The sequence below is a fragment of the Triticum aestivum genome, chromosome 7B (genome assembly GCF_018294505.1).
Source record: "Triticum aestivum cultivar Chinese Spring chromosome 7B, IWGSC CS RefSeq v2.1, whole genome shotgun sequence".
In the NCBI taxonomy this organism is placed as follows: domain Eukaryota; kingdom Viridiplantae; phylum Streptophyta; class Magnoliopsida; order Poales; family Poaceae; genus Triticum; species Triticum aestivum.
In genome coordinates this window covers 688,573,518-688,584,118 of record NC_057813.1, presented here as the reverse complement: position 1 = coordinate 688,584,118, position 10,601 = coordinate 688,573,518, and the positions used below count along the sequence as shown (strand labels likewise).

The 10,601-nt window shown below is 46.6% G+C and overlaps 1 protein-coding gene across 1 annotated transcript; it reads right to left on the bottom strand.

Moving 5' to 3' along the window:
• Positions 1-5,842: 5,842 nt before the first annotated feature.
• Positions 5,843-9,915, bottom strand: LOC123162792 (uncharacterized). Its single transcript, XM_044580558.1, has 4 exons — positions 9,609-9,915; positions 9,306-9,485; positions 6,467-6,787; positions 5,843-6,176 (listed from the first exon to the last, which is right to left on the bottom strand). The coding sequence occupies exons 1-3, from the start codon at positions 9,723-9,725 to the stop codon at positions 6,494-6,496; spliced, it is 591 nt and encodes a 196-aa protein (XP_044436493.1). The 5' UTR covers positions 9,726-9,915; the 3' UTR covers positions 5,843-6,176; positions 6,467-6,493.
• Positions 9,916-10,601: the final 686 nt, after the last annotated feature.

Here is a 10,601-nt window from a genome sequence, read left to right as displayed (position 1 = left end):
GCTCGGTCGAGGCGAGGTGGCGATTCAGGAGGGCAGGGTCAAACTTTAGGTACGTGCTTTGTCCGAATCCAGGCAGGACGCGAGCTCGATTCGGACGCGCCCCTGGGTCGGTCCATCGCTTTAACTGGGCCAAACATCCTTTCTTATTGGGCTGACTTGTGCGGCCTTGATGTTGAGGTCTTAGACTCTAAGTGCGCCAGCTCAGTTATGCTAGTTTTCTTCTATTTTCTGTATATATCGTGCTATATGAACAGAACGATGGGACAGTTTGGTGCCCTTTTTTCAGAACTGGATAAAACTGGTTGCTGCAGATATTTAACAAATTCATTGTCTAGAAAAAGATATTTAATATTCAGTGTTTTTAATGTTTCTAATTTTAGAAAATCTTCATGAAATTTCGAAAATGCTCAAATATTATAAAAAAATGTTCAAAAAAGATTGTGGTACTTTGAGCTTGGATATGTACCAGAGCCTAAGAGCATCTACAGCCGGACATAGCAAATCCGGCCCCTCAAACGCCCGCGGATACGCCCGGGCGCAACCGCGGGCATTGACCGGGCACTCCCTATATCCGCGTCTCCACACCCATGTATATTATATTCCGTCCCCTATATTCATACTATACCATGCAATGTTGATAAAAGCTACGTAGATCATGAACGGACATACAAATGCACAATTGGTTCATCAAAAGATCACAGACGGATCATCGGAAGATGCCCAAAGTTCACATAATACACATAATATGGCGGACAAGTTGAAACTACAACTAAAAAAAGGCAGACCGGTGCATGTAGCTTCCGCTTGCGCAGGTTCGCGGAAGGGTCCGACTACTTTGGGTCTATTGTACGCAGCCTTTCCCTACATTTCTGTAAGAGGCTGTTTCGAAGACTTGAACCCGTGACCTCATGGTCACAAAGGCAGCAGCTTTACCACTGCGCCAAGGCTCCCCTTCTAAGTTCAAACTACAACTAAAAACTTGAAATAAAGACGGATCTTCACCACTTCCTCGCCGGCCCTTTGCCCTTCCGATCATCGACGCAGTTGTAGGAGTTTTTCTGCAGGAGGTGGGTCCACGTCAGAGGAGGAGGAATCAGAGATGACGATGAAGCCTTGCAAGCGCCGACGCGGCCTTGCTTGCGCTTGAGCTTGGCCACCCTCGCCTCCTCCCTCGCTGCCTCCACTGCCTCCCGCTCGGATTCCTCAATGCCGAGCCGGAAGCTGCTTGGCTTGAGCCTACGAAGCCGTCGGGCCTTCGTCTCCGCCTCAGTCAGTGACCAGCGATACGCCCACTCGAAGAGACGGTCCTCCTCATCGGACACCCGGCGGCGGCGGGCAGACTGCGTAGACCGTCAGACACGCCCGCCATCTCCCTTGCCATCTGCCTCTCGCGGCGCACAGCTCGTGCCTCCGACTCCAGAGTCCGCATCCGCGGCGTCGACTGAGCGGGCACTAGAACCTAGCACTGCCCACGTGGAGCTGCGGCCGGAGGTGGAGGAGGTTGTCAGGCGGGAGGAGCAGATCGGGCAGGCCTCGCAGATCTGCGCGTGAGGAGGGAATGGCCGGCGCCGGCATCGGCGCTGCCGCGACGAGCGATATGGGGCATCGCACCGGACCCGGAGCTGCGAACCGTATCGACCCGCAAACGCTCGAGCGCGATACAGAGTGCCAGCTCCTCCTCGTCTCCGGAGCTACCGTCAGAGTGGCTGCCGGTGCTAGACATGCTCGCCGGCGCTAGGGATTTGGCAGATCGGGGAAATGGGAGCGTCGGGGAGCGGAGCGGAGTGAGCTAGGCTTTGTGCTGGACAGGGGTTTTTGTGGGGTCATGGTGGGCCAGCAGTGGGCCCGGTCAACGTGGCGGGCACGCCCGGGTGTACCCGGGCCGCCTCATATCCGTCTTACATTTGGGACGGATATGAGGGGTGTCGGTCAACCCGGGCGTTTGAGGCCCGTTTGAGAGCTCCGGTTGGGTCGGTATTTTGTGACCGGTCAATGACCGGACGGCCTACCCGGACGTATGAGACGGATATAGGGCGCCTGGCTATAGATGCTCTAATAGTTTGCCATCATGTTATTTATTATCATTGAGAAACAGTATAATGGAGCCACCTAGGAGCCCTCTCAGCGACTTCAGCTCATCAGCCGTCGGATTCGCTAACCTGCGCCCTGGATAGCTCGATCGTAACTGCATGCACAAGTGCACTTTTCACTCGCCACCTGACGCATCACACAGTCGACCCAAACGTTTCCGGGCCGCTGCTCTTGGGACCGATCTGGGAGCATTCTCGTTAACTGGGCCATGAAGCTGCTATCTAGGCCCGTGTTCTCGGCCTGATTGATTCTTGGTCCACTATGTATACAGAAGGACTTTGTCTCAAAAAAAATGTATACAGAAGGACTACACAGCAGTGTCAGTGTGTCAGTGTGGTTAGTCTCCCTTCAGCAACGGCGGCGGCAACGTGTTGTCTGGTTTAGAAACCTCTCCTCGCTCGGTGGAATATGCCCGCGGTACGGGCGGCAATCGCTGGGGCTCCTTTTTCTCCACCTTGAAGGTTCACTCCCTTTCCTCCGATGTCCACCGCCACTCCGATCCGGGTCGCTTCAGAAGAGGAAAAACGAAAAAGACGACTTGGTTGTGGTCGTGCGCGGTCCATACGGCACGAAGAAGCTAGATCCATTGGACAAGAACGGCGTTGCGCATGGTTGTGGTACAGGATACTGATGTGTGGAGTCTATATATGGTGTCGATCATCTGAGCTCGCACGCCTAGCGACCAATCGGCGACAGGCCGATTAAGTCCATGTGTGCAAGTGCAGGTAACCATCTCCAATGCTACATTGGCGGCAGTGGGTTTAGGAGGAAGAGTACAATGATGCAGCCATGCCATTCATGCCGTGGAAGGAGATAAATCTAAAATAAGTCTTGGTACTATTTTAATTACCAAGGCGTTGGGCGTTCAATCAGATCAACTCCTTAGCTTATTATTATGCGACCCTGCTCTTAGTTGCTTCATATGCATAACTCATTAGCTGTCTTTTACAGGCTTAATGGCTTATCAACTGCAGAAGATGTGCACACATTAGTTCAGGTAACTAGCATAGAGAGCATCTTGAAAACTAACCTGTGGTGGCACTTGCGAGAAATGTAAGAAATGTTTTTTTTTTCAGTTTGCTGTTTCCACACTTGTTCAGGCTATATACTCCGTCTCTAAAATATAATTTTAAAGAATAAACTGTTTACAGTTCATTTCTTCTACTGTTATTGATATTGCAGGTAGTGTTCTAGCTGAAAAGTATTGAGGTTGCAGGTTTCATAGAAGTGGTGCATTGTTCGCAAATTCTACACCATTTAAGCTTTAGAGCCAAAATAATATGTGCTACATTTGGTTACAGGTGCACCCGCTGTTTATTTTTTGCAAGTTCTTTTATAGTCCTTTGTTTTACATTTCAATTTGCATCCTATGAGTGTCTAACAAATATAGGCGTCACACAACTCTTATTTTTTCACCACACACATCTATGAGATGCACCATTCAGCATGGGTCCCCGCAGAGAATAAATCACTATCTGATATAGTTTACCATCCTATTTTATTTTGCAAATTTGTTCAATTAACTTTCAAAAAAAATCTATATTTATTTGTTAAGATGGACGGGCGCGACAAAGCGCGCCTCTATGTTCTAGTGGAAGCATATCAAGGAAATATGATAGGAGCTGATGAATATCTTATTTACCAGGCCAGGCAAAGAAAGGAAATAAACATGTTATGACTTATTTATGTTATCTGCTCAAATTAAGAAACTATGAAATTGCACACATTTGCATAATATCTTTACCTTTACCTAATAATAAAATAAATTGGGTTTCTTTCGTCCGTCATGACATTTTTCAGAAAAGTCCCTCCATTTCAGTGAATTCAACCCGCGTTCCTGTTTTAAGTTAAAACGAAACGTTTTTTCATATTGTACACAAAAGTCCCTGTGTTTTCTTGAAATCAACCCGCAATCCGGATTTAAGTGACACACGGACCGTTATTTTACATTTTTCGAAAACCACCCTGATGTTTTAGGTAATTCATCCGCGGATTATATTTAAGTCAAATAATGTTCTTTTAAATCATCCATATCTTTTAAACCGTAACTCCGATTTGAACATGTTATATATGAAATTTGATTACAAAAATATGTAGAATATGAATATGAGATTATTTGTACCTGTTAAGTATTTTAAAATGTATTTAAGTCAAACAAATGATTTTCTAAATTATCCATATCTTTTAAACCGTAACTTCAATTTTAACATATTACTCCCTCCGTCCCAAAATTCTTGTCTTAAATTTGTCTAGATACGGATGTATCTAACACTAAAACGTAACTAGATACATCCGTATTTAGACAAATCTAAGACAAGAATTTTGGGACGGAGGGAGTATATATGAAATTTATTAGAAGAATGTGTGTAATCTAAATATGTTGTTAATTTACCTGTTAAATATTTTAAAATATTATTTTGGGAGAAAACTTATAATTTATAGCGTAAGATTTGTTTTCCTTTCATACCGGCAGTGATCCGGATTGCAAATAAACACCCCACTATAATAATATAGGGAAAAGAACACATCGATACTACACATGCATACCTCTGAAAAGTGTCGTAGGGGAAAACAACAGATTTCTCATCGCGAGAGTGAGAGAAAGCGGGAGAGAGAGAGAGAGAGGGAGGAGAGAGGGAGAGAGAGTCGCCTTAATCATATTCAAACACGTTTTTGTTTTGTTTTGTGTGAACACCGAGGCAATCGCCAGCGAGGGTGAGAAGGAGGATAAGCGGCAACACAAATATGATGCCTCGCAAAAATAAAGGAGATGGACCTACTGTGTTCTTGAGTGATGGTTGTGGGTGAAGAACGTGTGTTATGATTTCTCTACCGTTGCAACGCACGGGCTCTTTTGCTAGTTTTTAACCTATATATTGATCACTGTTTTTACTTTATTTGTTGGTATATCAGCTTGCTAGATATGAACATGCAAATTATGCAATCATGCTGCAGATGTTCTTGTGTTATTTCTGAACTTCCGCTCACTATGTAGATCAGGCTTTTAATCACAAAACCGGATCCCCATTACACACAGCTCCTTTACGTTGATAAATCATGGAAATGCTATTCAGTAATAATATGTCAGTATGTCCCCCCGCAAAAAAAAATGTCAGTATGTCAGCAGTTATCTGTGATTTCTTGTTGTAATCATGTTCAGATGGTTAGGTACACTTGCTACTTTATTATTTGTGCCTTTTTCTGTAACTGAATTCATTGTCCAATGCCCAGAGTAGTTCAATATATCATGGTAATGCAACCCCTTTTGCACCCTGTTCGTACTTAGGCCACGTTCGGCTCCTCTCCGCTCCGGAGCAGACCAGGTGCTAGCTCATTTTCACGGAGCTGCAAAAACTAAGCTCCACGACTCCACGGAGTCGGAGCGGTGAGGGATTCCGAACAGAGCCTTAAACTACGATTTGATCAATTCATGTTCAAACGGGCGTCCTAATTACTGTTATTCTTGCCCAGCATTGTGCCAAACGTTTTCCTCTTTTGCATCTCAGGCCAACTGCTCTTTTTATGGCTCTAGGGAATTTTCGGTTGAATGCCACGCTGGGTTAATTTGACCTTAGCGTCTCACATTCTTTTTTATACTTCGGAAAAGACAGAGGGACAATTTCCAGTGTGTTCTAATTTCCGAAATCTTCTTTTAGAAAACCTGCGGCCAAGCAAATTACACGGCAATGGAAACATTGAGCCACATTATGTCTTGAAAAAGTAATAGCTAGCTAACGTTTTCAAGCATAGATAAACCACAAACCACAATGATTCAGACATATTCAGTCAGGCCAAGCCAAGAAGGTCGCGATTTATACAAACATCAACGGCGAAGCCACGCTAGCACATTAGTACCTAAATATAATCAGAAGCACCCATATATGTTGTTCTTAAATACTTCATGGGAGCGGCACCTGTCACCCCAAGTGTCTGCTCCAGAGCCCATGGTTTACTTATATACTAGAGCCACGGTGTCATTCAAATTCAGTTCTTCATACTAACAATATATATAGTACTAGCAATATATTAATACTGCAAATTAGTCCGGTTCCCCTGCTTCCTTTCGCCGTGGATCCGCCCCCTCCCTGCCACAGCAAGAGAACGATGGTTAGCATTTCCAACAAAGGAGTTTTCCAGAACATAACTTCAAACTCAAGTGAATGCCATACTAGTTTTGATTTCACCGTTCAATCTGAATAATAAAACGTTTGTGTTCTTAACCATGTAAGCATAAATCCTAGAGTGTCTTTATTCGACCAAAAGCATGAGAATAATAACAGTGGTATGAACTTACTCTGGCTACGCATTGAAATTTGGGTACTAACAGTACCAACTTAAAAGATATCAAAGAAATATCAGATGACAAAAGCAGCACCTGTTAAGTGGCTTCACTTGCACCCATCTACTTGGCCGGGACATGCACCTGCTTCTGTCGACGTGCAAGATATTCTTCGTACTCCGAGTCACTCTCAGACTCAGAGATCCATCCATAGCAGGGACGCCTTGTGCGACCAGTTCCTGTAGATGCCGGATGTGGCGGCCCAGCTGTGCGAGCAGGTGGGTCCATGATCATGGGGATCACTTCCCCTGTTTGCTCAACGGCTAACACAGTCTCGGAAGGTTGTGCCTCACTGTCAACCATCACAACGGGCATGGCATTTTCTGACGGTGGCTCCATCATTGCTGCTTCCAGTTGCTGCATTACCAATACCAACCAAATCCCATGTAAGAATTGGACAACAATACAACATGCATGAGCTTTGTTGCTTGAGGGAATAAGAAACCAAAATTAAGCATTGCTATCCCAAGGTATTAGTTTGGAGGCAAATCCAGTTTGTCACAAGTAACAGGAGTTTGTGCACCCTAAATGTTTTCTTATACTACAGAAAGTACTGACAGCCAACATGTTCAGTTGTGTTACAAAACCAAGTGGGAAAATACTACGTACATAGTGCAATGCTAATACAACACCAATTCATCAGTCAATTATGTCAGCATAAAAGAAACATAGGAGATATCAGCTGGCTCACTTCTTTCAGCTGGCAGTATTGACTGTAGTCATTTTTATGAATATAAACAAGTGTTTACATGAAAAAACATGACATTTTTTATACAAGACCAACAAAGCAAATAAGCACTGAAAAGTAATCTCCAAAAAATCAAGGGGATTAAGAGAGAATCGGCGCACAAATCTAGGTGAAGTAATCAACAAGAAAAAAAAACAGTAATCAATAACCGATCATAAATCTGTAAGATCAAGTAACCATATACTCCAGCACATCCAGCCGTCACACGAATCTCTCATGGAGTCATGGCCACTCTCGACTTCCTGCGACTGCCGTCTATCACCATTCACCAGTGAGGGCAGTGTCGCTTCCACCATGCTCTTGCTCAGTGGCGCCGGAGAAGACGGCATGAAGACTCCACCTCCACTCATCCCTGCTCCAGGGGAGCCTGTGGTGTGCAGCGACGACACCAAAGCAGCCAGCACCGTCTTCTCTGATGCCATGAGCGTGTCGACCATGGGGCCGGCGCCCATGGCCTTTGACCCTTCGCTCTGCCCAGTCCCTCTCAGGGTCAGGGAAAGGGCGCTCAAGTAACCGGTGGAGGGGGCAAACTACGACAACAACAACCGGTTCTCCTCAAATGTTTGACGGGGTTCTCCTTGGGTTTCCCCTCAAAGGGAAGTCGCCTAACGCTTACAAAATCAGTTCTGTCAGCTATCCCTGCTTATCTTATGTCATGCATCAAATTGCCTCAATGGGTAGTTAATGAGATTGACAGATTAAGGATATTGTTTCTTTCAAAAGGAAAAGGAGGACTAAAGGAGCTGACTACTTGGTCACTTGGGACCAAGTTTGTCGATCAATTCAAGGAGGACTTGGAATTAAAAAATTAAGTACTCAAAATGATTGTCTTCTGATGAAATTTGTTCACCGCCTCCTTACAGCGCCAAACATTCCGTGGGCAAGATGGGTCAGAATAATTCATTTCAATAACAGGGATGTAGGTGATCGCCTCCCTCTTAATACAAGAGCATGGTCACAAATCAGCACTCATTTAAGGGGTTAGAGAGAGGTGACTTGTGTGCAAATCGGAGATGGGGAGGCAACTTCATTCTGGAAAGACAAATGGCCTACTAACGGCCCTTTTATATCCAATTCCCTGCCATCTACTCTCATGCGCTCAGGCCTAACATTTCTGTTGCGGACTGTAGGAGAGGCGGAGAATGGATAATTCACACTCGACGTATCATGTCTGATCAGGCGGACAGCGAGCTCCATTCACTTGCACTCTTCCTCAACTCTGTTGTCTCCAAGAGGGGTCTCTGGACAACCGAGCCCTTCATATGAATCACTCAGTACCATTCTCTGTTGGAAAATGCTACGAGCTCATGAACAGTAACATTTGGAACTGCTCAGCACCCAAAAAATGCAAAATCTTTGCCTGGTTACTTGTCAAACACAGGATTGAAGTTAGGGTGATTCTGAAAAACCAAGGAATCGTCAACAATGACAACTGCCCATTTGGCTGCAGCAATCATGAAACTGTCTCACCTGGTTCTGGAATGCAGCAGAAGGAAATATATTTGGGAACTCCTCGGCGTCCGAATGAGTGATGTGGATCAACCAGCGGACATTTTTACTAACGGAGGAAAGTTCATCTCTGTACTCTGAAGACAAACGAAAATCTTGGCAGCTGATTGCAATCACTTTAACTTGATCTATCTTGCTAGCAAGGGATCAAAGGGTCTTCGATGCCATAACTACCCCCGCCCCGGGGTAGTTGTGAAACAATGCACGGCCATGGTTAAACTCTGGTCAAACAGGGCTAAAAAAGAGGAACTTATGTCTATTCAAGAATGGATTGCGGGCTGGCCAAGGTAGTCACTATTTTCTTTGCCCTTTGTTCTCCTATTCTGCACTCCTATTGTGTTTTGTTTTCACCCCTCTCCCTCCCTTTCTCTCCTGTTATGTACCCTGGTTTGTAAGAACTATTTCCCCAGTAAACATGTGGAACTGGTGCATCTCACAGGTATTATTGAGCAAGTTTTAGTTTTTTTTGGGCCTGGGATAACAGTTAGCAACTAAATCAACACAACCTTGAGCACGTTGGTCTGTAGGCTGAAGCAGAGCAGCAAATTGGTAGGAATACCACACGCAATGCAATCACACCAAAGTATGAGACATGGATAAGCACATGAGCGAGCTCACCTGAGCTTCATCATCATCATCATCATCACCACCACCGTCATCCCCATCCTCCTCATGCGGCTGCTGCACGGCCTGCAGCTGCAGCCTGTCCTGCTCCTCCTGCATCTCGAAGAGCGCGTCCTGCACGACGGAGTAGCAGCTGTCCTCCAGGAACGGCCACCCATCCCTCCCATACACATCCTGAGCACAGGGACGAGGCCGAATCAGCCACGACCGTACAACCATAGCGTCCGCCGGCTCCCGGATCGGCCGACGACACCGCGGGAGGAGAGGGGGAGAAAAGGAGAGGAGAGGGAGACCAACCCTGAGCAGCCGGTTGACGACGCTGCGGACGTCGGCCTTGCGGTAGCCCATGATGGCGAAGTGGTCGATCGCGGCGTCCATCCGCTGCGTCCCGCCCCTCGGCCGCCGCCGGGACATCGCCGGAGGGGGTGGGCGGAGGCCGCGTCGCTCGGCTCGTGCGGGGGAGGGGGGAATGGCGGCCGCCGGCGGCGAGCTAGGGCTTCGGCCTTGGTCGATTTGGGGAGCGGAGCGGAGCGGGGGTGAGTGGCTGTTGAGTCGTGCGGTGGACTGACGGTGGCTCGATCCGTCTGTTTGGTCCGTGGCGCCAGAGCGGCCCGAGCCAGGCGTACTGACCCAGCCCGAACGAACCACTAGTTTTTTTTAACTGAACCAAACCAGCAACCACAAGTTGAGCTCCTTCGACTCAAATGAAGGATTTTTTTTAATGATTAGTATCCTAGAATATTTTCTATATTGGTTGTTTGATTATCTTTTTTCGATACAGGGCGCTTTCATTAATTTGAAATGTATTATTGAGTGGATACAATATATGATGAGCAACACCCAACATCCTAAAAAGCACCGATACGGCCAGAACTGCCGATTTGCCGTCCTGATACGGGGGGACACGGGGATACGCCCAGATACGGCTGGATACGCGTATCCCGCAGTATCCCATCTTTTTGGAATTAAAAAAAAAGAAATAAAATCGGGATACGGCCTAGATACGGCGTGGACACGGTGGGGACTCGGCAGCCAGACTCCAGTGACCATGCTGCTGCCCATTTATCCTCCCGATAGCAACCATGGTCAAGCAGGTAACCTCAATGGCTGTTAGCAAGGAAGGAGATCTTGGTAGAGAAAGATGGCAAGGCGGCCGCCAACAAGGAAGAAGCTCCGGCAGGAAGAAAGATGGGGAGTGTGGTGGCCAGCGAGGAAGAAGATGGGTGATGGAAGCTGCCGATTTGGCGGCGCTGTCGTTTCCTTTCTTCACTGGCGGCTGGAGAAAGGGAG

Excerpts from the sequence above, each read along its gene's own strand:
- LOC123162792 (XM_044580558.1), bottom strand. The coding sequence starts at position 9,725 with ATGTCCCGGCGGCGGCCGAGGGGCGGGACGCAGCGGATGGACGCCGCG. Across the intron at positions 9,486-9,608 it reads TCGTCAACCGGCTGCTCAGG|GATGTGTATGGGAGGGATGG; the intron begins GTTGGTCTCCCT and ends CCCTGTGCTCAG. Across the intron at positions 6,788-9,305 it reads ATGATGATGATGAAGCTCAG|CAACTGGAAGCAGCAATGAT; the intron begins GTGAGCTCGCTC and ends TTGGTAATGCAG.